Source organism: Haemaphysalis longicornis, unplaced genomic scaffold (genome assembly GCF_048455015.1).
Source record: "Haemaphysalis longicornis isolate Haplotype H1 unplaced genomic scaffold, Haemaphysalis longicornis Haplotype H1 scaffold_12, whole genome shotgun sequence".
Classification (NCBI taxonomy): domain Eukaryota; kingdom Metazoa; phylum Arthropoda; class Arachnida; order Ixodida; family Ixodidae; genus Haemaphysalis; species Haemaphysalis longicornis.
This window is the reverse complement of record NW_027526225.1, coordinates 82253555-82281356: the sequence shown is the minus strand read 5'-3', so window position 1 is coordinate 82281356 and position 27802 is coordinate 82253555. Positions and strand designations below refer to the sequence as shown.

General features: G+C 49.1%; 2 protein-coding genes across 3 annotated transcripts in view; one reads left to right on the top strand and one right to left on the bottom strand.

Annotated features, from left to right (window-relative positions):
* LOC144162877 (uncharacterized) overlaps positions 1-27802 on the bottom strand; it is a 124227-nt gene that overhangs the window by 19856 nt on the left and 76569 nt on the right. The window lies entirely within an intron of this gene.
* Positions 271-27181, top strand: LOC144161698 (hepatic sodium/bile acid cotransporter-like). Its single transcript, XM_077692320.1, has 6 exons — positions 271-306; positions 12078-12239; positions 16309-16554; positions 19055-19226; positions 22780-23017; positions 26635-27181. The coding sequence occupies exons 1-6, from the start codon at positions 271-273 to the stop codon at positions 27020-27022; spliced, it is 1242 nt and encodes a 413-aa protein (XP_077548446.1). The 3' UTR covers positions 27023-27181.

The following is a 27802-nucleotide window of genomic DNA, read 5'->3' as shown; positions in this document are numbered from 1 at the left end:
CGAAACTGCGTGCGTCGCCTTTCGCCACTTGGAGCAGGAACTCGTGCACGTGTGCAGGTCATCGCACGACATCACGCTAAATGGCTGGTTATCGCGACGAGTAGCGCAAGCTCGAGAGGTTTCGATGCATGTCCACTCTCGACGCTTCTCGGGGTTTGAGTATGCGCTGAGTCGCGTCTGGCTTGCGTAATGCAGTGCCCTCCTCGACCAGTGCGAGTCATTGGCGTCAATGATACATTTGCGATTCCGCTGCCAGCAATGTCAGCAAGAATGCAAGCAGAGGCGGAGAAGGCCCACCTCTTCAAAGTAAGCAATTTTTTCAGGGGAGAAGCCCCTTAGCAGCTCGCGCTGTCGTCGTCTCATGTCGTCGTCGTCGTAATCGTCGTCGTCGCATGTAGTCACGGTACTAAAACACAGACACACTCGTTTACGCCTCGCGCTAGCACGTAACGCGTACCAAAAAAAAAAAAACACCGGGATTCTCGTTTACGATGCTTGCTAGAACGTTTCGTTACGCGTACTAAAAAAACACCGGGACACTCGTTTACGCCTCGTGCTAGAACGTTTCGTTACGCGTACTAAAAAAACACCGGGACACTCGTTTACGCCTCGTGCTAGAACGTTTCGTTACGCGTACTAAAAAAACACCGGGACACTCGTTTACGCCTCGTGCTAGAACGTTTCGTTACGCGTACTAAAAAAACACCGGGACACTCGTTTACGCCTCGTGCTAGAACGTTTCATTACGCGTACTAAAAAAACACCGGGACACTCGTTTACGCCTCGTGCTAGAACGTTTCGTTACGCGTAATAAAAAAACACCGGGACACTCGTTTACGCCTCGTGCTATAACGTTTCGTTACGCGTACTAAAAAAACACCGGGACACTCGTTTACGCCTCGTGCTAGAACGTTTCGTTACGCGTACTAAAAAAACACCGGGACACTCGTTTACGCCTCGTGCTATAACGTTTCGTTACGCGTACTAAAAAAACACCGGGACACTCGTTTACGCCTCGTGCTAGAACGTTTCGTTACGCGTACTAAAAAAACACCGGGACACTCGTTTACGCCTCGTGCTAGAACGTTTCGTTACGCGTACTAAAAAAACACCGGGACACTCGTTTACGCCTCGTGCTATAACGTTTCGTTACGCGTACTAAAAAAACACCGGGACACTCGTTTACGCCTCGTGCTAGAACGTTTCGTTACGCGTACTAAAAAAACACCGGGACACTCGTTTACGCCTCGTGCTAGAACGTTTCGTTACGCGTACTAAAAAAACACCGGGACACTCGTTTACGCCTCGTGCTATAACGTTTCGTTACGCGTACTAAAAAAACACCGGGACACTCGTTTACGCCTCGTGCTAGAACGTTTCGTTACGCGTACTAAAAAAACACCGGGACACTCGTTTACGCCTCGTGCTAGAACGTTTCGTTACGCGTACTAAAAAAACACCGGGACACTCGTTTACGCCTCGTGCTAGAACGTTTCGTTACGCGTACTAAAAAAACACCGGGACACTCGTTTACGCCTCGTGCTAGAACGTTTCGTTACGAGTACTAAAAAAACACCGGGACACTCGTTTTCCAGCGCCTCGCGCTAGAGTCCTTCGTGCTTCAAAGACACGAGGATTTTACAGAAAAGCCGTATATCTCTACCCCCAAATGATTTTATCTCCGTTGGCAAAAACGCCAAGGCGCCAAGAATACACATATACACTGCATGCTTCGCCCCTCCCCAGGTTTCACGTTAGTGGAGACGGCCCGGGATATTTCTTACAGACGAGGCCATTGGCATGGTTTCCAAAGAAGGTATGCAAAATAGAAGATTCAAAGGTCACAGTGATAAATAAGGACATGGTTAAACTGTTAAATTCTAGTGCGGTCACAGTATAGGTTAAGGTTAACACATCTGAGCAATTATTTTATTTCAGTCACCCCTTCCTACCTACCCCTCCCGGGCCTGTATGCGCTCGCTCTTAATTTATTTATTTTATTTATTTATTTATACTTACTGAAGCCCTTAGGGCTATTGCAGGAGTGGACCTACAAATGATCAAGTGATAAAAAGCAGAAACAAAAACACGAGCGCAGTGCACAGATTGTCTGGTTCGCAATGCTACACAAGATATAGAATCAACAAATGCAAGACCAAAGAAATCAAGAGAACACAGAAATGTCTACATTTTTCATAGTATTCATTGTATTTGCTGCCTTTAATTTGACGCCTAGAACACGGGCTATCAGGATGGAGTGCAACGCCGGCAGAATTCTGCTGTACACGCGGTGAACTCGGTGGACCCGATTGGGGGTCGTTCTTTTCACGCCACTTTGTCCGCTCACTCTTGCGGCGTGTGGGTCTTCCATGCGTTGCTTTGTCGAGTTAAGACGGCACGATGCGGCGAAAGCTGATGAAACAGAGCTGTAAACTTTTCTTCCCGAGTGAAAATAATTATAGGTCGCTAAGTAGAGGAAGACGAAGGTAGACACAAATGACATACAGTTGAACCTCGCTATAACGAACACTGATATAGCGAATTATTGCTTATAGCGAACAAAGTACGAACTTTGGTTGGCCGCGCGCTTCGTTTAAATGACACTTATTCTTTTATAACAAAGGTTAAACTGTGAGACCAGCGCGCTATCGCATATACCGAAGAAATATTTGACCAGGAGGCTTAGAAGCTATACCTGGAAAAACTTTTGGCATCCGAAATTGCAGAAGTATAAAAGGCCCCTTTGTTCGTTGGACACTGTGAAAAACTTGATCATGCTCAGTGCACTGAATATTCACCAGACAAAGATTACATCCTTTATCGAAATAATAGGAACGCATGCCTGTTTTGTCATATGAACTTTGTTCTGTTATAATTTCATAATTCTATGTTCTGGTTCATTGAGCTTGATGCGCCACAAGGAGAAAGATAAGGGTTACCTTCTCTATAGTGGGTTCGAAGACTAAAATAATGCGTTTTTGTATCAAGGATTTTTGTGGGAGCCAGATTGCCGATTGGTTTGAACCGATTTTTAGCTCTACTGTTACAAAGAATATCAGATATAACGAACTAAATTACTGTCCCGAGACTACTTCGTTGTAACAAGGTTCGGCGGTACACAGAGGCCAATTTTGAACAGTTTATTCATAAAATCCACGCTTATTCATACACAGAACCCAAGTACAGATAATGTGACGACATACTGGCAAGAGTAAAGTTTGCCCACACCAGATCTTAGATGAACAAATGACAGCACAGACGTGCCTTGAACCATGAGCTCAGGGACACACGCGCATTGCAACATCGTCTGTTAAGCGCCCCATTCTATTTACTGCAGAAACGAACCAACTAGCTCAACAAGTCCTGTTTTCTCGCTCACACTGCAAGTAACGACGGCGGCCATTTTCGCGCGCGCCTGTGGACTCTGGCAGCTCGGGCGCAGGAACGGCTTGCACAGAAGGGGCGGGCCCCGCTTCTCACACTGGTGACGTCACCAGCACCGCCTGCCCGCGACTTCTGGCGTCAGCGGTCGCCCTTTGGAGTCATGTTGTGCAGGCTGAGCAGTTTTGTAGCGTGAGCTACACTAACCAAGGTTGAGCAGCTTTGCGTGGCTCCTGGAGAGCCGTGCTGCGCATGCGCGAGGAGGAGTGGCGTCTCACGGCGCGCAACTGGCGCGCCGGAGCCGCCGCCAGCGCCCCTACTGGACTGGACTGGACTGGACTGGACTGGACTGGAGTGGACTGCACTGGATTGGATTGGATTGGATTGGACTGGATTAAATTGAAACAGACTGGATTGGATTGGATTGGGTTGAATTGGATTGGAAATCGTTTTAGCAGCAGTAAGCGCGATAATCAGCTAATACTAAGAATAACCAGCTGAAGCTAAGCTCACGCTACGTATATCCTGGCATAGCCGAGCTAAGCCACCGCTATGTTTTTTTTACTGCTGATCTCTGGAAGATCTTCCTTCCAACCCTGCGCGGGAGTTTGCTGCGCTAAAAATATTGGCCGCGTATCTGCTCACTCCGTTGCAAATGTCGTCCCAAGAGGATAGTCATGTGCCGCCGATGTCTCGTGAATGCCTCTTTTTTCTCTCTCATTACCCAGCACGCTCTTTCCTTCCCGCCTCACTCCGCCCACGAAAGACGCGGGGGAGGCTTCCTCACGGTAATTCAATTTTACCGCGTTCCACTGCTCGCGCGCCATCTACTGGAACCTTTCGTTACTGTTGGACTTCTTGGACTGCCGCCAGGAAGGCTACAGTCGCACGCGAGCGCTTTTTGTTCGCGGGGGTCAAAACAATTTTTTCGAGCCTATTTTTTATTTGCTGTCGCCAAAATCCAGCAGCCATGCATTTTTAAGAAAAAGAAAACTGCAAATACCACTCATGTTCACCTTAAAGGAGCCATGAAGACAAAAATACAAGTTGGGTTTATCTGAAAGACTGCTTAGTCCCGATAACAATGATACCAATATCATCACAATCTTCGAACAAATAAAGGAGATATTAAAGAATACGTGTGAAGCAGTCGCGACCCCCTAGCCAATTTCCCACTTTTCTATAACGTCACGGAACCGTGCTTGTGCGATTGGCGGCCGCCTAGCTCACCTGTCGCGACGACACGTGACTGGACGTCTGTAATGGGGCCTCTAGTTCATTTGACCGCATCACTTGAATGCTAACGTGCAGTTAACGCACTAAAACATATGTTTTATTGTTGGCCGTGTGACATCATTCTTGCACATAATACGGCACTGTGGCGGAAAATTTCAATGTTTTTGAATAATTCTTGCTTTTTTTTTCGTTAAAAAAAACATCTTTTGTGGCTGTAATAGAGCTAAGTGAGATACTGAATCCTAGTTCTTTCAAATTAAACGAAGTTGTATTTTCTCTTCAGAGCTCCTTTAAGCGCACAAAAAACACACGGACGAAGAACAGAAGGACAAGCGCTTGTCCTCGTCTTCTGTGTCCGTGTGTTTTTTGTGCGCTGAAAATGAACGTTATAGAATACCAACGAGCCCGAACGCAAGCCCTTCACCACTCATGTATTCACGTTTTGCCTGAAATATGCCCAATGCTCCCTTTTTGCCAAACAATTGTAAGCAATGCTTTTGCTATACATACATACATACATACATACATACATACATACATACATACATACATACATACATACATACATACATACATACATACATACATACATACATACATACATACATACATACATACATACAAACGTACGTACGTACATACACACCTAAATGCATGCATGCGTGCATGCATGCATACATCCATGCATACATACATATATACATACATATATGCATGCATACCTACATAAATACCAAAATTTTCGGGATCAAGTGCCACAAGAAACACTGTCGTCTTTAAAAACAGTTTGCCCGAGGTTACTTGGAACCGCGAATGCTACGCCACAGAGTAAACGCACCCGAAACGCAACGAACGCCTATCTTTTGGTGCAGAATGCGACCACTTTAGGGGCGAAGGCTTTCATCGACGAGGAAATGATTTTAGGACATTCTCCATCCTTTTCTTGCTTTCGATCTCTATACAATTTTTAAAGAAATTCGCTCGTTCGTGCTCGGTAGTTTTCATCCTTGAATGAGCTTCGCTGCATTGATTACCTGGAACAAGTTTCTTGGCTGACCCCGCCCCGTCTGCACAACCCCACTCGCACAGGCGATATACTGCCCCGAGACAGTATTTATTTATTTATTTATTTATTTATTTATTTATTTATTTATTTATTTATTTATTTATTTATTTATTTATTTATATTAGCAGTACTATCAGCCTTCAAACAAACTTCAAACAAGATAGAGGACAATGAACTCAGAATGCAAAATAATCAGCACAATTTCCACATCATTTTACTGAGACAGACGGGACATGAAAGCTATGATTTATTCGCAAGTGCTGGAAAAAATGACGAAAATGTCTGGTAGTCAATAACATGGCATGTAGTGCGTTCCATTCAGAAACAGTGCGTCGGAAGAAGGAGTTCGCGATAGCCCTGCACGAAAAATCTTTAACCATTTTATTGTGAGAGGAGCGCGTGCAGCACTGGCTAGCCGGTAGAATGTATAAAGTTTTATGTATTCCTAATTGACCGTTGTAGAGTAGGCAGAAAAATTTCATCCGGTCCCGGTAACGCTTTGTTGCAAGGTTTTCAAGTTCTGGAGCTTTTTGGAGAGTTGACCGGGACGAGCGCAAGCTGTATGAATAGAAAATATATTTAGCTGACTTTCTCTGGGCATTTTGAATTTTAGTGATATTGGTTTGAGTGAGTGGATCCCAGACAATCGAAGCGTATTCTCGAATAGGTCGGATAAATGTTTTATATGTCAAAAGTTTTAGTTCAGGTGATGCATTTTCTATAGATCGCCTTAAAGGGGTCCTGAAATACCTTCCGCCGATGCATGGATGTACATGTAACCAAATAAGACAATTTATTAGCAATCTCCTCCCGCAAGAATTTTGTTAAAGCGATGAGTATTAGCTGAGAAATCGTAAATCAAAAACCGCGCATTATCGTCGCGCCGCGTTTCCTCCTCTTTTCAACTGTTGACGGCGCGCGAGCACTCCCTCCCATGATGCTGCGCTAGTCAGCGGTGACGTACTTCCGCATTACGCTCCTCCGACTGCCGTCTGCTACGGGCAAGTTTTGTTGACACCATGAATTCCGCTCTCCGCTCAAGGATGGATAAGCGAACGAAAAATCTGGCCGCATGTGTGCGGTGGCCTGGCCTTGCCCTTTCGCGGTGTGCGTTGCTGCCGTGCAGCACGTGACTTTTAATCGGCGGCGAACTCGCAGCCGCTGGGGAGGATCTTGCGCTCGGTCCCTTTCATGCACCGCGCACTGTTTATCCAAAAAGCGCCGTATCAGATGTGGCCCCGCTGGTGCCGGGTCTTATTTTGCGGTGGTGGTAATTCCTGCTGGCGGCATGTGAAAAAGACATTTTAAACCGATACAGAACCCGTGCACAAAACGATTCAATCATGTGACCAGTTCAGCTTGGGGCGACGCGTGGTGGAGAGCGGCAACGTTGGCAAAACATGCTCCGGCGCGGCTCTGAGCTTTCTAGCGCTGGAGCAAGCGCCTTTCTTTGACGATCTCAAGCATCGGTTGCCTTGGCAACAAGGCACAAACCGCCCCAGAAGTCCGTTACGGTTGCGTGATCCCGGTTCAGCTCGGGGCCCCACCTCGCGATATGTGGGCACTGCAGGCGTACCACTCACTCTCTAGGAAGTGTGCGACGCGTTTGGCATTACAGGAGGCGATGGTGTGTGTGTTGCGGACGCCTTTGTTTCGCAATGAAATACGACGTTGTGCTTCTGCGGGTGGATAGTGCTTCCCATGGTCTGGATTATCTTTCTCGAGCGACGTACGACTCAACCTCGCATGGGGTATGTGCAGTGTGCGTGGCTAAAAGCCATCGGCTTGTGCGCCAGAGTTAAGTGACTTGCTGTTCGTCCCCGCAAACCGCGCGCGAGGTGAGTGCCGAATTTACGACGGGCAGGAGGAGGCAACCCATCGTCTGTCAATCGCGGTTCAGACTTGCAGCGCATGTTGTGACGTTGTGTTCGTTTGAAACGCATCTCAGGATTGTTTTGAAGTGGAAAAAAATGTATCCGTCAAACCCGGGCATTCGGCTCAGGGCGTTCTCTGCGATTGCACGAAAGAAGTGCCACGGGGCTTCAACACTTTCTTTATGGAACGTACTCCGGTAAGAGAATATCCATGTCGTGTTATGGCCGTGTTGCATTCAATACGAACGGTTAAGCGTTTGTTTACACTTGTTTCGTTTGTCGTAAAATGTTCAAGCACTCCGACACTCCCCTGGAAGATCAGCCGGCGAGTCGACGCTGAGCAGACGACTCATCTCTTTTCCGGAAGTGCGTGAAAAAGCCGCCCAATAGCAGGATAACGAACATCTGGGAACCAATAGCTCATAACGAACATCTGGGAATCGATGATGTAGACATGTGAAGATGGCGGCGTACAAAAACACGAAGGAAAGGGTGAGAAAAAAGCGACAAACTTTGCAACAAAAGTGTGAGCTTTCCGCTGCGCGTAAAAGAGTAATACTTGGCCCAGATGACCTTGACGACCCAATCTAACGATTGCGCTACTTCATTTAGTGTGCTCAAAATGCCTTTCAGGGCCCCTTTAAAAAAGCCCAGTATTTTATTGATTTATTGGAAGTGTATGTTATGCGTTCGTTCCACTTTAGATCTGATGGAATTATTACTCCCAAGTATTTGTAAGAAGACACGACGTAAAGAGGCTGGTTGTTAATGCTGTAAGTGAAACCTAAATTATTGTTTATGCTGGTACCTGGCATTGCAACAGTCGTTTTTTTTAATAGTCATCTATCAATTCGAGCACCATGTTTGTAGTATAGATAGCAAGGTGTTCAAATTTGCCTGATCACTTGAATTTCGTATTTCATTATACAAAACGCAGTCATCCCCAAAAAGCTTTATATTGAAGTGTATGTCACTAACGATATCATTTATAAAGAGGATAAAGAGGAGCGGCCCTAATACGGTCCCTTGTGGAGTGCCTGAGTATACATTTGCCGGTGTCGATGCCGTATCGTTGATGTGTACATGTTGTTTTCGTATTGCCAAATAAGCTTCAATCCAGTTAACGCAGGTGTCCTTCTTTATTATAGGTTTTAGTTTAAGCAGTAATTTGGAGTGAGAGACGCGGTCGAATGCTTTTTCATAATCTCGGAATATGAGGTCAATTAGGCTTTGCCTATCTACAGCTGTCGCTATGTCGGGTTTGCACTGTTTCCACGAGCGAAGCCACGCCAGAAACCATTTTGCCTTGCGACAATTATTGCGGCCTCGTCTTGGAAGATGGAAATATCCTTGAAAATTATGTGTTCGAAGACTTTTGCGAATGGGCAAAGTAAGGATATTGGCCTGTATAATGTGGGGAGACAGATTTTCTGTTTTTGGTATGGGAACTATTTGTGTGTGCACTTCCATTCGGCTAGGAGTTCCGCGCATGACAGTGATTTCTCGAATAATAACTTTAAATATGAGGAGCTTTCTTTCCAAAATGAGTCAAATACACCTGAAACAGAATTGCAGAAGCAAGCAAAACTTTGTGACTGTCACAAAATGCAACGCCGACAAACCTATTATATATATGTTCTACATGTTACTAGGGGAAGTTAGCTTTGAGAGTGTTGCATTTCGGCCCGTTGCCGCAATTTTCTCTTGTTTCTGAAATTCTGTTGTGGTGGATTTGACTCATTTCGGATAAAAAGCTCCTCATATATTGAGCAATGCTGCGCCCCGTTCCTAAACGGATATAAAAGATACCAAACCAACATTTTTTAACAGTGCGCAGAATTGAGCAAGGAGCAGTAAAAAAAGACGGGTATTCCGAGGGGAAAAAATCAGCAGTGGCTTAGCTCGGCTATGCCAGGATATACGTAGCGTGAGCTGAGGTTCAGCAATCCAATTCAATCCAATCCAGTCCAGTCCAGTCCAGTCCAGTCTAGTCCAGTCACTGCTCCTCGCGCATGAGCAGCACGGCTCTTGAGGAGCCACGCGAAATGGCTATCAAGCGGCTCCGGAGACGCACAGCTGGGCACGCGCCGGCGCCAGTGCGTCTGCCGCGGCTATGACGTCACTCCTCTGGAATGCGCAGACCGGCGAGAGTGTAGACCCAATTCTTTACACACCCGTACTCCAACTGGATTCGATTTCCAGTCCAATTCAATATAATCCAATTTAATCCAATCTAATCCAATGCTCCTCGCGCTTGCGCAGCACTACCCTTTAGGGTCCACGCGAAACTGCTCAACCTGGGCCAGTGTAGCTCACGCTACAAAAGCACTGCTGGGGCTAGAACCTGCGAGCCGTTCACTCCAAAACCCGTCATTCTACCCTCAGGATATCGAGGCCGAACAGCCGGGTAGTTGTTCCAAAAGATAGAAGGGGTGTTCCAAGCGAACCAGTAGGCGCCACTGGGTGCTCACAGGAAATGCCTGGCTTGTACCGACAGGGGAATGTAATGTCGCCTCGCTCAGTGGCACCCCTACGCCAATCATCATTATCATAGCGGGCATCGTCGTCATCCTTGCATCGCACCCAGAGCGCACCAAGATAATAAGGGAGCGATCGAAAAGAAGGACGACGAAGAGGGCCTCCCCCAAACGGCGCCATTTCACTGGAACCAGCACCACCAACACCCGTGTACCCCAATCGGTAGGAAAATGTTCCAGCGTGGATTGGCAGCCACCTCAGTGTTTGCCCTCCTCTTCTTAACGATGCACCTGGGCTCACTAGAGTCCGGCAGAAGGGCCGGCGCGGAAGGAACGACCGCGATTCCTGCAGCTCGCTCCGACCGATCTACGGCGAACACTAGCGACGCCCTCGTTACGCCCACCTTTTCTCCAGACCACGTTGCCGTATACCAAAGAAGCGAGGCCGAGATCACGGTGAGAATCATTCAATCTATACCGCGGAACTGTGCGAGTGGTACACTGTCCAATGATTTACATCTTTCGTGTATGTAGCATCCTTAAACTCTAGCAAAAAACGAAGAAAAAGACCCTTTGACAGGATGTTTTCCTTTCTCTTTTTTGCTAGGGTGTAAGGTGGTCAGTTATATACAGCGAAAGTAACCCTTGAGGGTGTAGTCTCTAACACGCCGGGGGCCGATTTAGGTAAGCGCGGACAGAAAATGAGCTCGGACGTAGTCGGATGTCGCTCTATCTAGTTCGCAGAGGTGCTCATTCTCCTCTGTTCTTGCCTCTAACGACGTACCTGGGCACTGATATGCTGACCCCTGTTTAGGCCTTACGACCTATTTTCTACTCCACGGTTCTCCACAGTGGCGATCGAAGCACTGTACTCTCCCTGCGTCTTCTCACTGGAGAACGTGAAGGAGGTTGAGGAACAGGAGGACGAGTAGAGGGGTGGGAGGAGGAAAAAAGTCATTCATAAAAGAGAGTTGAGACTTAAGGTGTACAGACACGAAATTTTTGTTACGTTTTTTTTTTAACGGCTATAGGTGCGTACGAGCCCACTAATTGTAGAATGGCACATCAGATTGTCGAACGCAGCATTAATAATTACTTTCAGCTCCGTTTATTCGCGTCACTTTCGGTTTCCGTAAAGCGAATACCGAGGCAGCCATCATGATGAGAAAGCTCATTTGACGTCACTCTTCTCGTCGCACCACATCCGATGCCGGTCTTGGCGCGCGCGCACGCACGCCACAACGGCCTGACCGGCCGTAGTCGCACGTGACGTCAGTCCCCAAAACCTTGACATGATGCACAGGCGGAAGAGTGCGCGCCAAAAGCACCGCGCCCGCCTCGATACGTCACTGGAGCCCTGACGTCGGCCGTTGGGGTCGAAGCGCAGATGACATCACGAGCTTGCTCAATGGCCCGGATAAGCTTTCTCGTGGACGCGATGATTAAAATTGATTTAAAATATGTTAAACTGATCGGTTACGGTTTAAACTTCCGAGGGGGTATCTACATACAAAGGAAGCTTTTTACATAACTATCTGAGCTTTGAAATTTCCTGTCAGTAGTCCTTTAATGATCCTGTGAGTGGATGGTATCCTCAGTCCGAACTATTACTAGATGTCTCGAGCTTCTCGAGCTCTTTGATTCAGAGTACTCTGGCACTCAAGTGCACAGTGGAGACGGGCTGTCACCCAGGCCTCCCCTCTGGTGAGGGAAGGCATGGAGAATGGAGGCGTTCTTTTGATAAGCCCGGTCCATGTGAAAATTATTGGAGAAGTCTCCACAAAAAGGACACCACCCATCCGTTTTGGGATCAAGAATTTTTAAAACGGCAGCACACAAGAAAGTGTTCATTTGCAGTTTGCGTGAAATACGTCCGTCTTGACTCCTAAGCCCTTCAGAGCGTGGAGATAGCCACTGGAGTGGTAGTAGTGAGCAAAATCAGTTTCAGTCCCATCGTGACTGCTGACAATGTAGGCTGCTGTGGGCACTAGTGAACCAGGAAACGGCTCGCGATCAGTGCTCCCGCGTTGTCGGCCGGCGCAGGTGTTATTTGCGAGTCCGGCCAACCGCACGATCACCGTGGCTTCCGACGATACTGGCGTGGCCACGGTGAGCCTCTCGCCCGCGTACCAGGGCGCTGGCGCTAACGGAACGACAGTCAAAGTGCACGGAGTCTTCCTCGGCTATGCCAACCTCAGGTTCACGGTAGGTGTGTATACGCCCTAAATGGGATGCTGCGGTGTCACGCACGACTTTCCTTGAACCCCAAATTTTTACGACGTACCCCGCGTGAGCCTCCAATCAAACGTCTAATCGTCTCGCTGGCTCGAAAGTACCATTGAAATGCCGCAAGGCCGGATGTCAAGCAGACGACCCTGTCAAAAAAATAAACGAAGACGTTTGTTTCTGCTCGGTGCATAGAGCACGCGGCATTGTCCGCCTCTTGCATGAGACGAGTTAAAGGGTTAGCTCTATTGTTTCAAACTATTTACCATTGTCAAGAACCTATCTCGGTTTGGGCAAAGCGCGACAGAACCGGAATAGGTTGCCCCTCGAGATATATACGTGCGTACACTCCCCGTGCCGGAAGGTACAATCACACCGCAGCCTTGTCTCAACTCTAACCACACTCAGACTCAACCGCTGGCACGTTTTCGTCTGCTATCTCACCGCAGTAAATGTTGGCCAACAGTCAGGAACGAGGAGATATGCGAAGCCAGTGGAAAACTATCAGGTGGTCGGATGTCCGAGGTCCGTCTGTCGGATGTCCGCGGCACGCAAAAACCACGGCTCGTGGAGTGGTTGAGGGATGCGGAGTTAATTGTCCGGGCTAGCTGCGTATGGTAGAAAGGGCCCGGCTAATCGAGGAAGCAGCTCATAATGTTACCGCACAGCAAGTCAAGATGTAGAGGACAACTATCTTGATGCAAAAGATGATTGCAGTCGGCGTCGATGTTCGTTTGCAGGTGAGAGGCTGAAACTGCCCACAGGGTATGACATAGAGCAGGAAAACGCACATCGTCTGATCCTGTTAATCCCTCGAACACAACGTATACATGAAAAAAAAAAAAAAACGAGGGCATCTAAGGGCTCACTATGACATAGCGATTGCGAAAGCATCACATTATGTCTTCCCATATCTTGATTGATTGATTGGTTGTAGGGTTTAACGCATCGATGCAACGCAAGTGGTGGGGCACGCCGTAGTGGAGGGCTCCAGATCCATTTTGACTACCTGGAGATCTTTAACGTGCGCCGAAATCTCGAATGCACGGGCGTTTTTGCTTTTCGCCTCCATCAGAAAAGCGTCTGCTGCGGCCGGGAATCGAACCCTCGACCTCGTGTTCAGCAGCACAACGCGGTAGCCAATGAGCCACCGCTGCGAGTTTCCCACATCTTCAGACAGGGTAGTCTAGTTTTTTTCGATCTTTTTCGGCATCGGTGCAGCGTGCTGAATCTAAGCGAAAACAACGAGCAAGACAGCTTGAAACAAAACCAAAGCCCCTTTCTTAAGGGAAAGATGGTTAAAACGCGAAGCTTTCTTCTGTGAAACTGGAGTTAAGGCCAAAGTTGAAAATCGGAACTGCCAAAGTTTAAAGTCAACTTCCAGCCCTGCTTGCAGAATTTAAATTTCATCACCATCGTCACTTTCCTGCTGCGTGTATTGCTCGGACGCACGACGCCATCACTGATGCATAGCTAGCTTCGCTTTAACAGATAGTTAAAGAGCGGAGAACCGGTCCTGCTAGCGTACCCGGCATAGAGTTTCATACTAATATATACTAGAGGGAAATCTGGCGCTGCATTCGCGGGCGCCGTGGGGGCGCCATTGCAGCTAGCGACGTTCCTCGCGTCCTTGGCTTGGTTAGCCGCATGGCTTCTTTTTAGTCTTGAAGCCAAAATCAATAAAAACTGGTAACATCATTTTTTTGTTCATCTTGCATGACGCTTCTAAATATCCCCTGACAAATACATCTTTCTGGAGGTTTAATTTTATAACAATAAAACAAACTCGATTAATCCTCTGCAGTAATATTGTTGCTTTTTTGCAGCGAGAATAAAGTTTTCAGCCTGTTCGTGAGCCATGCCAATGACAAGTGGAACGTGCCTGCCCGGTACATGACGGAACGCTCGCTGGAACGCGGCTCCCCTAGACAGTGGCGCCAGATTTCCCTCTAGTGTATATTAGTATGAAACTCTCTGGTACCCGGTACACATGCGCATCCTGCGCATGCGCACAACCATTTTTTATCCTCTGCGCACACAATGTAGCACCAGTAACCTACCAGGTACGGTACCGGGACCGGTCCTCCACCCTGATGTAACTCTCTAATAGAGAGTTATATTACTCTTAGAGAGAGAGAGAGAGAGAGAGAGAGAGAAAGAGAGAGAGAGAGAGAGAGAGAGAGAGAAGCTCTTTATTAGAAAATAGAGTGTTTAGCCGGCGTACAAAATCGCCTTCATGCTACTCTGTTAGGGGAGGGGGAAAAGGAAGAAAGGCCCAAGAGAGAGGAGGGCAGAAAAGAGATGCAAGCTGAGAGAGGGACCAACAAAATTAAGTAAAAGGGCAAGAGCGAAAGTCTCAGAGTGAAGAGATTTAAAGTTTTTGAATTAAGCCAGTGTCGCTGAGGTACGAAAACAGAAATTTTAGGGCTAGGCGTTGCTGAGAAGAAGACGGCCAGGGCCTTAAAATGGTTTTTAAGGTCACTGGTCCTTGCGTATAACCTATGCGTGCAATGTTCTGTAACAAAGTTGATCTAGAGTCCTTGTAGGCAGGACAGTAGAGTAAAATATGCTCAATTGGGTCTTCCGATGCACAGTTGTTGCACCTGGAGGCGGTAGATAGTCCAATGCGGAAACGGTATCTGTTGGTGTAAGCTGCATTAAGTCGGAGCCGATGAAATAATGTTTCTAGATGATGGGGGAGCTGGTGAGGAAGTCTTGACGACAGCTGAGGGTCAAGGGAGTAGAGAAACTTGTGGTGGTGGGTAGGATCTGACCACATTCTGCTTCTCTCTGAAAGGGCGTAACGTGTGGCCATGGTGGAAGCGTCGTGTTTGGTAAAAAATGTTCTTCGTATATTTCGGCAGGTGTGGCCTGCAGAGGCAGCGTCATCAGCTTTTTGGTTTCCCATTATCCCACAATGACCAGGCACCTACTGAAAAACAATATTGTGCCCAGCGCCTGCTGCAAGGTGATGTAGATACAGAATATCTTGAACGGCAAGTTCATATGTGAAGTGCTTGCCGCTCTTAAGGAGGCACTGAAGGGCAGGTTTAGAGTCAGTGAATATGGTCCATTCATTGGGCTCTTGACGTAGGATGTAGCGGATTGCCTCTTTGAGGGAGTGTAGTTCAGCTGATGTCGAGGACGTTGGTCTGTCTAAACGGTAGGAAGAGTTTACCGGTCGACGGGACGAATAGTCCAGAGGAGGAACTTTGCGGCAACGAAGACCCATCAGTGAAAAGATGAACCCTGGTGGAATGCAACCTGTGCATTTAGTCCAACGCCACTTGGAGCAGTTCAGCCTGAGGCGTTATCTTCTTAGATGTCATCCCTGGGATGCCTAAACCTATACGAGTAGACGCTAATGTCCAGGGCGGAAACTGAGATGGCATTGCTCGCGGTGGTTGCGTCGTTTTGGGAAGGCACAAAGCTCTAATAGCATCTCCGAACCCAGAACTCTGGGCCGCAGTGATCCTGCTCAGACAGTGGGGTGTAGGTTGAAGTAAATGCCGGTAGTGGACACGGAGCGACTCCTGTAATATGAGTGCGTCCAGACGCACGCAACGAGCTTCAGCGATGGTCCCGGCACCGGAAGAACCTCTGGGTAGTCCAAGACAAATGCGCAGGCTGTTCCGTCGAGCCGCTTCTAGCTTCATTTTGTTAGTAGGCGCTGCATGGTGTAGTAAGGGAAGGCTATAGCGTATGAGGCCATCGACGTAAGCTTTGTGAAGCTGTAGCATCGACCCGCAGTTGCTGCCCCAGCGGTAACCGGCAAGGTATCTCAGAACCTGAGACGTCGCAGAAATGCGGGTACACACATATATATTACTCTTTATTACCGGTCGCCTCTATTGATATCTCTCTCTAATAGAGAAAGAGTAATAGGGCGACCGACGTCATGAGCGCGTGCGCAGAGGCGACAAAACTGGTTCTGCGCATGTGCAGGTCACAGGTGTACTGGGTACCGTACCGCTACCGGCTCTCCGTGTCGCTATAACCCTCTATTAACGCGCGGCCACGATACCCAATGCCAATGCGTCCTTCGCAGGTGTGCACCGCCTTGGAAGGGGAGGCGGGAAGTCCGCAGCACTGCGCCACGTTCGTGTACAAGGTGGCCGTGCTGCGAGTGAGGTCGGTGTGGAACAAGATGTTCCCGTTCCTGGTCAGCGTGCTGGTGGCTGTGAACTTCATCAGCATGGGCTGCAATCTGGAGCTCGAGGTGCTCGTCGCCGCCGCCAAGAAGCCACTGCCGCCGGCGCTCGGCTTAGCCTGCCAGTTCCTCTTCATGCCGCTGGTACACTCTAAACGGAAATACTCCGGATATGGAGTAAATGACGTGTCGTTTGGCGCACTCCCGTTACGGAGTTTTTTTTACTCCGCCGGGAAATAGTTTTTATAAACTCTGCTAATAGAGTTTTTAGGTATTCAGCGGAGTATTTTGCGACGCACGCCATTCTCCATGGGCGTGCATTTTAAACGAGAACCCCGCAATGTGGGAAACAAAATGACGGGCGGTTCGGCTGCGCCAATTACGGAGTGTTGTATGAAGGCGGCATACATTTCTGTTTATATCGGGCGCATTTTACCTGTGATCGACCCTGGAAGTAATCGATTGATTGACTCATTGAGTGCGTACCACAGCACGCACTGTGGGCAGCAGCGTCTAGCAAGGCGCGCTGCAGCAGTGCCCAATCCTGTTTGTAAAGCGCTGTCTAATTCACGGTTATGTGCTGCAAGAACCTGCTCGCTCGAATAATGAGTTGCGGTGCGTCAGTGGCTAAAGAGTCGTGCCGCTGATCCCAACGGCGCGTGTTCGATCGCGGCCGTTGTGGCCTTCTCAGATGCAGGCGAAAGCAAGAGCGGCCATCTGTGTGGACAGGTGGTCGAAATTAATCCGGAGCTTTCTAGTACCGCACGTCTCCTAGCCCAGAAGTACTGTCTGCTCGTGAAATCCGCAAAATATATTTCTTAAACTTATACAATTACAGCAGCAACTGCCGGGTATGCACCGAAGCTTATGCCCAACATTCCGCTTTTATGTCTCACGCCGTGAACCGATATACTTGTAGCTTCACGTTAAATGAGCACAGTGCTTTTCCGAATGGTCGCCGGTTGGTGACGTTAGACAATATAGCGTGACGTTAGACCTAACGCTTCATGTTTACGCTTAACGTTAAGCGGCAAACACAGGGAGCGTTTCGCTCGCATCTGGCGGCCATCCGGGTCTACTAGCGGCGACGTAAAACAAGGCGTTGGAGAGGCCGAAATTCAAAAAAATAAAGAGCCAAATTGACCAATTAGGTGGTTTTTCATAGTGAAAACAGCGCATAAAAGACGAAGACAGGGAAGGGAAACCACAAACACGTTTTCTTTGTCTTCGTCTTTTATGAGCTGTTTTCGCCATGAACATTCACCAAATTGCCCAGTTCGCCGCACTCGTAGGTGGTTTTTAACTAACCAATGTGGCAGATATTGAAGGAGTAAGTTATGCTCTCCAACGTTTTTCGCGTCGCCACCAGGAGACGCCGACGGCCGCCAAACGCGAGCAAAGCGCTCCATGTGGTTTCCACTTCGGACATCCTCCAAGGTGAGCCTTCCGACGTGCCCAGCGACGTCATATATCGATCTCATTGCACGTCGAGATGCGGGTATACCGGTTGGCGACGTTAGAGCTGACAGCGTGACCTTCGGCTTAGCGTCGAGCCATCGAACAGCCGCGTTACTACCTCCCTCTGCTGCCCATCAAGCTTTTTGCAAGCCAGTTATAAACTGGAAAATGTGGGAAGCTTCACGGATGAAGCGTCATGAACGACGCTTCAAGGCGTCCACACAAAATCGGCCGAAGCGGGCTAATAGGGCTTTCACACTAAAGTTGGCTCCTCGGCTTGGTGGTATTCGCCTCTTTACCTGCGCTACCTAATGGTACAACGTTACGGATAGACACAGGTCGGTTACCAACGCATGCTCAGGGGGCCACCACGTTCGGTCGTAGCGAGCCCTTGTTGATCCTGTGACCTTGCGCCATCGCGTTGCGCTGCTGAGCACGAGGTCGCAGGTTCGCTTCCCGATCGCGGCGGCTGCTTTTCTGATGTAGGCGAAAAGCAAAAACTCCCGTGTGTACGAGATTTCGGCTCGTGTTAAAGATGCCCCGGTGGTGAAAATTAATCCGGAGCCCTCCACTACGGCGCGCCTCATCGCCTGTGTTGCGTCGGCGCGTTAAACCCTACAATCAATCAATCGACCTTGCGCCATCGTTGTGGTGGCCTTTTGCTGCAGTCTTTATGCGAGCTGCGTTGCACGCGAACGCACTTAGCAGGGCATGCAGCTCAGTACTTGATGAACATTCGATCCCATCTTTCCCAGGGCAAATATAACGAACCTTATAGCGACAGCGAAGCTTAAATTAACAGTGTAAATGCTAATGGAAGTTGCGTGTCCGTGCGTCCCTATCCGACGTGGCCCCGTCAGTCACGTAACATGCGCCAACACAGAAACCATCTTAAGGCCACCTTGTTATATCGTTGAAAGGTTGGGAACCCAACAGGAAGGCCGTAACTGTAGATGCTCACAAGCCAAGGGTATATATCTGGAGTGAACTGGAATGAAGGCATCGCGTTTGCGAAAATGGCGTCAATTGCTTCCATCAGAAAAATATCCACCTGTATCGAAGCCGCTTCCTTGGCTTCGCCTTAGCCCTATTATTTATTGCCACTGCATATGCCTGAATTTCCTTATTCCGACTAGCGGTCACAAGGGGTATCCAGTATGCGGCTGTAATTCGTCGTCCTCCGCAGGCCTCGTACGGCATCGGCGCGCTGCTGCTGCAGAACCCGTTGACGAGGTTCGCCGTGTTCGTGATGGGCTGCTGCCCCGGTGGCAACGCCAGCAACCTGTGGACGTTGATGTTCAACGGCGACGTCCCGCTTAGCATCACAATGACCTTCCTGAGCACACTGGCAAGCATAGGTGCGTGTCGCCCCTCCATGCAGGGGCACGCCGCAGGGCAGAGAACCGCGCCCCTACTATTCTAGCACGGACGACAGTGTACCAGAAGTGAAAGGTGTGTCGTTCCTGGCCGATTAGGGTGGTCCCTTTTGCGATGAAAATTTCTGCTGAGGGCCTTCTGGTAAGCCCCTCAACGGGACACTGACACAAAACTTTTGCATCTTAGTTTTTTGTGGTGATAAGTAGCTAGTGACCTATGTATCACGTGTGGAAACCTCATTTGCTTCAGCGTGCGACGGTTGTTTAATAAGAGGCATTTTAATTTCGGCCAGTCACAGTTTCGGTTTCAGCGGGTGTGGCGAATCGCGTATTTTGTGTAAACAAAGCTGACCACGTGACCGGCCCCTTCTGAGAATGCCGCCACGTACTAATCTCGTGAGCCACTTAATTAAAAAGCGATCGTGGTCGTGACGCAGGCGCTGCGAGTGCAAACTTCTGCTGCGGGTAGAGAACGACGCGCGACGCTCGAGACAGTCGGTGGCAAGACGGGCGCTAGGAGCAGCCAGGCGGTCTGCCTAGACGTCCGCCTAGAGATATGTTCGGCTTAGCATTGTGGCGGATATTCGATTGTCGCTCTCGTAAGCGCAGCAGATGACGATTTTTATTATAACCAACCATCGCGTCATTAACTCATTTTCATATAAGCTGCCATGGGTACAATTTCGTGGAGCGGTAAAAAGCTATCGCTCGAGCTACCTTCGACGGCCTACGCCACTTCGCGGCCGTGGCCGCTGCCTGCACAGCGACCGTGCGGCTCGCTCACTGCGCTTTTCGTCTCCTGGGCGCGTTTTCGCGTCCAGTGTAATAAAAACCAATCAAAATAGTGCCTGGAATCGCTTTAGAACATAGGTCGCGGCCAGCTGCCCGATGGGCCGACGAAATCATGGTGCCTGTGCCGCCAACCATCGGGTCGTTCGTTGCTGTAGAGCAGAAGCTCCGACCTACGGTTAGAGCGGAGAGCCGGCGAAAAACGCCAGCAGTGCAGAATCGGCCAACACAAATTCGTGAAGTGTTTGGATGTTGTTTATTTACAAAATCTCCATGCGCTGTCGATTGCGCAAGGTCCTCCGCTGGCTACTCGGTTGCGTTTCGCACACTTTAAAATTTATTTTTAATATGTTCTAGGCTGTATTTGCCGATGATATTTTGCAGATGATGTATGTCTGCTCACACCAATCTACCTCCGAAGTTATCTCGTCTTTAAAATTTTGTATCAGTACCACTTTAATCCGAGCTCAGCTGCGCGGTTAAATGCGGGACGCTCGAAGCCTGCGCATTGCGCAAGCCGGGAAGCGTATTAGACAAATATGGCCGCATAGACGCACCCTGCGTTCGCCTATTTTTTGTGTCGTTCTAGAAGAATGGAATAACTAATAAACTTGTTGGTAGGCTCAGTCATAGTAGAAGATATCAAACTGTCCGTGAGTAAAGATGGTTGTGGTTTGTTTCCCCGAAGTCCGGTGTCGATCAGGAACCCAATCTCCCGGGCTCCGGTTGATTTGGCAGGAGGCTGGCAGGGCGATGGTGTTGAAGTTCTTGGAGACGGCGGTCGAATTGACGAACTCAGGGCGTTGAGGTTGATTAAGTGAAACGAAAGTTTACACACAGCTATTTACAGTAGGATAACTGGGTACATGAATAGTAAAAGGAAAAACTTCGAACTTCAGTTAGACGCTAGCTCCGAGTGCGCACAAATCACTCGAGCTCCTCAACTTCGTCTAACTCTCCTATTCTCGGAGCGTACACAAACCGCTCGAGAAACGACGGCCGAGACCCTGTCTCGCCGCAGGATCCGTCTAGTTGTCCGGTACGGCGCTGCACCCTAAACTTCCGACGCGATCCTAACCTTTATCCTAGGGGGCTCACAAATCCCAACCTAGCTTCATCGGTCGAGACTCCTTGTCCCGCCGGGAACTGCCCAGCTCGGCGCTCAGACAAGAACGATTTCCAACGGCCAAGCTCCGCCTTATAAAACCTCGAGATCACCCTCTCTCGGGAACGCCCCTGTAGCTTTCGTACACGCGTAAGGGAGTGCCCAAATTCACGCAGACAGCTGTCACTCAGCATGCCACGGAATATTCAATGAGGCGCCGCCATCTTTGGGTCAACGGCACGCTCGCAGACGAGCAGGTGCGTGCGACCCCGCGGGGTGAGAGCAAAAGACGGCGACAGTGCACTGTGCCGGCCGAGGCGCGTTAACAATGGTGTCTTGCGCGGCGCGTGCTTCGACGCCGGTAATCCCACCACCTCCGCACGTCACGCAGACGGTTCCCGGAATCCGGCGGCGCCGTCTGCTTTCTCAATGGGGGATTATCCCTGGGGTATGCGGTGGGCCAGACAATCCGTCTCCCGTGCGCGCCGTGACGAATTGGCGGCGGCTGCAGCGTAGAGTCCACAGTGCTGGGCCACCAGACAGAATGGCGGGTTCCCACGCGCTGCCCGGGCGCCTGGCCGCTAATCCCATAAGTGGACCTTACACCGTGTTTTCAAGAAGGATTCCTAGAATTGACCTACGAGAACATGCTACACAAAAGATGCTGGTCTTATAGAAAAAATGAAGGAACCTCACACTAACGCGTAAGTCGGAATGTAACCAAGCTATATGTATATATATACGCAGCCTTCAAGACCATCACGACAATTTAAGTCCATGATGGCAGCCTATTTGCTTTCTGTTCTGCGGCAGCTACCTTTTCACTGCGTCATTGTTGCTATAAGTACAAGCTTCCTTCATTTTTTTTTGAAGTGATAACCATTGGACATCATCTGGGAGGGGCGAATGTTATGACGTGTCTTTCTCATTCCGAGCAAGTGTTGCCACGATTACAGCGAACGCTGGGGTTTTTTTTCGCCAATCTTAGCCAATCTCCCTAAGTGAGTATGCTTGGCCTGACAATCGTAAGCGCGGACGCTGGGCGGTAGCCGCGAGGCCCGTACAGACGAGCGCTCGGCATTTTCGTGGGATTTTTAACTTCGGACAGGAGAAATTGCGATTAGCTAAACAGCTTCGCTGTTAAAATTTACCATCACTGGGGACCGAACCCACGTCATTTGCGCGAAAACTCTACCACAACTCTACCACCAGGCCACTGAGGCCGCACAACGGAACATGTTTTCAAGTCACTCAAAATTGTAAAAAGACCATTTCAAGCGCGTCAATAGATGGCGCTAGGGGCAGGAGGAGCTTAGGGGGGGGGGGGGGGGGGGCACCGCTGGGCAGTGCCCAGACGTCAAAAGGATTGACCGCTAACTTCCCAAAAATCATGGGAGGCTGACCTCGCCACCCCGACGTACAGATCAAAAATTACCCGAACGATCGAAGACTGGAGCATATCCACTGCAGCCTTGGACAGTGTATTTCACCTGTGATTCTCTAATCTTCCTCTCGCAATTCCCTTTCCCCCGTCTTTTCTTCAATAACGTTTGTTCAGTCAGTCAGCAGGTGGCCGGGTTTAGTCAATCAGGCACCAGTACTCTCCTTGATGATGGTGCGCCCCGCTGATACCGCATGCAGGCATGATACCGCTCTGGCTGTTCCTGCTGGGCAACCGCATGTCCCCCGAGACGAGGCGCTACCGCATCCCGTACGTGGGCATCGTGCTCTCCTTGGTGGGCATCATGGCACCTCTGGCGGTCGGCATGGCCCTCAAAAAGAAGAAGCCCGACTGGGCCACGCGGCTGGCCAAGCACCTCAAGACCATCACCATCATGGTGCTCTGCCTGCTGATCATCTTCACCGCGGTCGTAAACTAGTGAGCGCTCTTTTTCACAGCGGAGCTATTATATAGATGGTATTCACTGAAAAGTTCAGCTGTCAATTTCTTCGCTTGGCAACACTGGAAACAGCCACGGACATGGCCGAAGCGCCACGGTCATGGCGTGGCTTGTTGCAATGCATCCGCATGCCGCAGAAAAAAAATCACCGCCGTAGGTGGTCTGCTCCATTTCAAATCGATTCTCAACGCTGGTGTCAACAAAGATGATGTTAATCGCACTCGCACTGGAGTCGAGGCATTACTTTGCGTACGGTGGGGTAGAGTGTGGATGGTCCAACATAGATCATGCGCTTAGCACAGACAAGTACCGCCATCCCGTGGAGCCCAACGTAACCAGTGACGGTGCACTGACATGGTTGCCGGCAAGCGTGCCTCTTCAGGGAATACAACCTATACAAAAGCTCGGCTTGACGTCAGCTTCTTCTGGTAGCCGGTCACGCTCCCGCTGAGCAGGCTTTTTTCCGCCGCGCAAAAGCCATTTCCTAGTATTGACAAAAATGATAAAAATAAAAGAGGTCCTAGGGCTCTCCTATTTTGATATAAAACATGTGCTATTGATATAAAGGCCTTCCGAATGCATTTGAATCAATTGTCTATCGATTACCCATTGTAAATAGATAGGGCGCGCTTGTAGGTGAGCCCTTTTAAAGTGTCCGTGTAGCTCAGGCATGAGACGGCTTATACTGAACCCGAAAAATTGTGTTCCCAGCGATGCATTAGTGCTTTGCGATGAAGCAGACTTCATGAAGATCGGTGTAAGCTTGATTCTTGTAAACTGGCCTTTCTACATTGTCTATTCCGCAGTGAAGCATGACCATTTACGGAGGGAGTATGGTTACAGAAAACGGCTGTGAGTGTTTCATCGAAACTATTCGGAAACAAGTTATTTGAAAGTTAGCCGCCAAAACGCCTCTAACACTACGAACAATCCAGAATCCGAAGCTAAACAGAATCTTCCTAAAGACAAGCCACACCTCCTCCGTTTCAGCAGATTTCACACTGGGTGGGAAAGGGTCAAAATTGTTTTGCAATACGGCCACTGGAACTATATGTTGAAGACCAGGAAGCAGGCGATGTTAGAGGAGCACTGGTTTATTATGACCTTTGAGCGGGAGATTCGGTAAAGGAGGAAGATGTCTCGAGCCTCGCTGCTCGTGCGGTGGCTGCTCGTCTGCACTTCGGTGTCGTCGTCTTCCAACCAACCAGATCGCATTTTGTAACAGGCTCCGGGCCGGCGCAATAATGTGGATTTGGTTGACTTCAGATGGCTAATGCATTCAACCTGGAAATGGCTTGGTGGTTCATTGCAATTTCCGAAGTAGAGAAGAACTGCAGACTTCCTTGGAGTCGTGTGCGCGGGGCGCAACGCGTGCAGGCGTTTGTTCCGCCGCCTTACTGTCCATGGTCTGTCCAGAAGCTGTTCTCCGTGCTTCCAACGTTCCCAAAGTGTCCCGGCCGATGAAGCTTGAGGCCATGAAGTCGAGAATAAACAATCGGCGGTTTCTTTCGTTTCGGCTTTTGATCCGGTTTCGGCGAGGACTTTAGGACCCGTGGACTTTCTTCCGAAGATTTTTTGTCTGTAGTTTGTCCGCCTCCAAAGAAGCCTTTACCTGATCAAACACTGGTCCTTCGGTTGATACGTACGAGCTTGACACTGCTTCTGACCGTAAAATTGTTGAGGTAAGTTTCGTGTCTGGTGGCGCTGTCCAACCGAAAACCTTCTTCGGGGGCGTCTCTGATATAGCCGTCGATGTGGATACAGTCGTCAGTTTTTCTGGTGTCGGTCGGTCGTTTCCATTTGGGATCGACATGAGAATCTTCTTGCCTTCTTGCAATTATTGGCGCGGTGGAAGGGTCTGGCGCAGCGAAAGCAGCAACCTTTTGTTCGCAATTTGGCTTTCTTTTCTTCTAATGTAATTTGAGCGCGGCAGTCTTCTATGAGGTGGTCGTTCGAGTCACAGAGAAGACATCCATGGCGGGATATCGTTGCCGTTAGAGCGCAAGAAGAACGTTGCAACTTTGCATGTTTTCGTTGACTTGGTTCTGGTGTGGTTTTGTTCTGGTAGCCATGTCTGATCCAGTCATTAGTGAAGTGATCTCCCGACTTCGCACTTCCAGGTTCACAAGTTCAAGTAACGTCGGTACTGCACCAGCCTGTTTTCTTCCCTGTGCTTGTGGCGTTGTTAACGTTAACTGGTTGAACCTCAGCACGAGCTCATAAGGCAACTTCTACAATAGCGCAGTCTTCAACATAATGCCGTACGACTTAATGTGTACTCCGAGGATCTTAAGTGATCTAACATGAGTGTGTACACGTTCATGGAGCGTCTGAAGGTCGTTCAAGTATTCCCAGGATGTCACTTTCGGGAGGTTTAGCAGTTTGCTCATGTGGTCGTTAATTATCAGGGTTTTGTCTCCAAAACGTTGTGCAACAGTTCGATGGCTAAGGGGTAGCTGTCGTTAGTTGTAGGTAATCCGCTGACTACGCCTTGTGCTTTCCCCTTCAGACAACTGCGCACGTACTTGAATTTGTCAACGTCTGTTAGGCACAGGTTTTTATGTATCGGTGACTCGAACTGGTCCCAAAATGTAAGCCACCGTATGAATTCTCCGTCAAAAGTTTGGATCTCAAGTTTGGGCAATTTAAATCTACGCCTTGTGCTTTCCCCTTCAGATAACTGCGCACGTACTTGAATTTGTCAACGTCTGTTAGGCACAGGTTCTTATGTATCGTTGACTTGACCTGGTCCCAAAATGTAGGTCACCGTATGAATTCTTCGTCAAAAGGTTGGATCTCAAGTTTGGGCAATTTAACTTGAACTTGTCCTTGAGGTGACGTTGCGGCCTCTACCACACCGGTAGTCGTTAAAGTGCATGCGGCTGGAAGATGTCTTTCAGCGCGGAAGGCCATACGTGCGATAGAAACCCGGTAATATTCGACAGTTCTCAGTTCATTGTCTAGTTCTTCATCGGGGATGAGGTACTCGAACTCTTTGTCAATTTCGGTTAAGGCAGCCTGTTTCCGCTTAAGAATATTAAGCTGTTCAGCCAGCTCACCGAACGGTAGCGCGGTCACCTCCATCATGGCCTTCATCTCGCTGATGATCTTTGTAGTCGAGGCGTGGAGCACACCCCGTTTCCTTTTCAGATGATCCACGATGGGGCTCGGTAGGCAGAGATGCCGTTCTGGTAGGAGGTGATGAGATGCGTCGCTGTTGGCCGGTGCGTCCTCTTCAGTTGACTTGCTTCATCAGTAGGGGTCTTCAGCGGTGTGATCCTTCAATCCTGGTCACGGCACCAAATTGTTGAAGACCAGGAAGCAGTCGCGGTTAGAGGAGCACCGGCTTATTATGACCTTTGAGCGGGAGATTCGGTAAAGGAAGAAGATGTCTCGAGCCTCGCTGCTCGTGCGGTGGCTGCTCGCCTGCACTTCGGTGTCGTCGCCTTCCAACCAAGCAGATCACATTTTGTAACACTATAGAAGAGTTTTTTATAGACAAGCGTGCTGACAGATTTCGCGCAGCACTGCTAGCACTTGCCGTCGCAAACGACGCCAAGAAAATTAACCAGAGTATGTCCCCCTTCTTCGCCAGTTACATCTTCGTGCTGTTGACTTGGCGGACGCTCGCTTGCGTCGCGCTCATCTCCTGGAGCGCCTACCTCTTCGGTGGCCTGGCAGCGCTCGTGGGCCGGCTTGAGCGGAAGCAGATCATCGCCGTGGCCATCGAGGTGGCCTTCCAGAACAGCGCCATCGCCGTCATCATCATCTACACGGCCCTCCCGCTGCCGGACGCCGACATCATGATCTCTCCGATCGCGGGCCAGGCCATCCTGCAAGGGGTGCCCCTTTACCTGCTGTACGCTGCGCTCGCCGTCCGCAGTCGCCTGGGCGCCCCTCCGGAAGCTGCCGACGACACATCGGCAGCGAAAGCGTTTCCCGTACCCTCGCCTCCGGAGCACTCAACATTTTTTCACCCTTAAGGGTGCTGAAAGGGTGCATTCAACATTTTACACCATTTTTGCACCTTTTATACACCCTAATTTTCTCCGGCACCCTAACATAACGGTGCTTCAAAATAAAGGTTGTAAGCAGTCGTTTAAAAGAGTGCAACAGCAGCCGAAAAGTGTGCTGATTTGTATTTATGGCCGATTAGGGTGTTCACCACAGCCCCCTGTGGTTTGGGTATTAAAACAAAGCGTCCATTTGGCGTTGGAAGTAGGTGCGAAATTGCAAAAAAAAAAACATGCTGAATGTTTAGATCCCACTCCGCACTACATTACTTCATCGAGTGCATCACAAGGTTTGTTTCGATGTCTGGGTATACGGGAGGAGAACGCTACTAAATGCCCCTTGTAGTCCTATAAATAATCTTTTTACGCAAGGCATCGATGTCTTCAACGAAATTAAATTTACCTAAGAATTTGTTCTCGTATTATTAGGCAGCAACATTGCTGACACGAATCTGCGCAGTTTTGAATGAGGGATTCGCATTTTATGATAAACAAGCATCGAATGATTTTTTAAACTGTTTATTAGAACCTTATTTCACGAATGGAAAATAAAAAATAAATGGAACAGTACACAACCGAAAATGAAGGCATTTACGATGGGATATCTCTTTGCCAAATTCAATATATAGCAGCGGGGCACTGACATTGAAACAGGAAGAAAATTTCAGCCCTTGCATATTACGAACATAGACACAATAACACTCCCCTTCCCACTTTTTTTTCTACAGTCTTGCACGGACTACAACACAA

Bases quoted from the DNA above. Each gene is read 5' to 3' on its own strand.
- LOC144161698 (XM_077692320.1), top strand. From the start codon at position 271: ATGCAAGCAGAGGCGGAGAAGGCCCACCTCTTCAAA. The intron at 307-12,077 runs GTAAGCAATTTT...CGGCCGGCGCAG, and splicing joins AGAAGGCCCACCTCTTCAAA to GTGTTATTTGCGAGTCCGGC. The intron at 16,555-19,054 runs GTACACTCTAAA...CGTCCTCCGCAG, and splicing joins AGTTCCTCTTCATGCCGCTG to GCCTCGTACGGCATCGGCGC.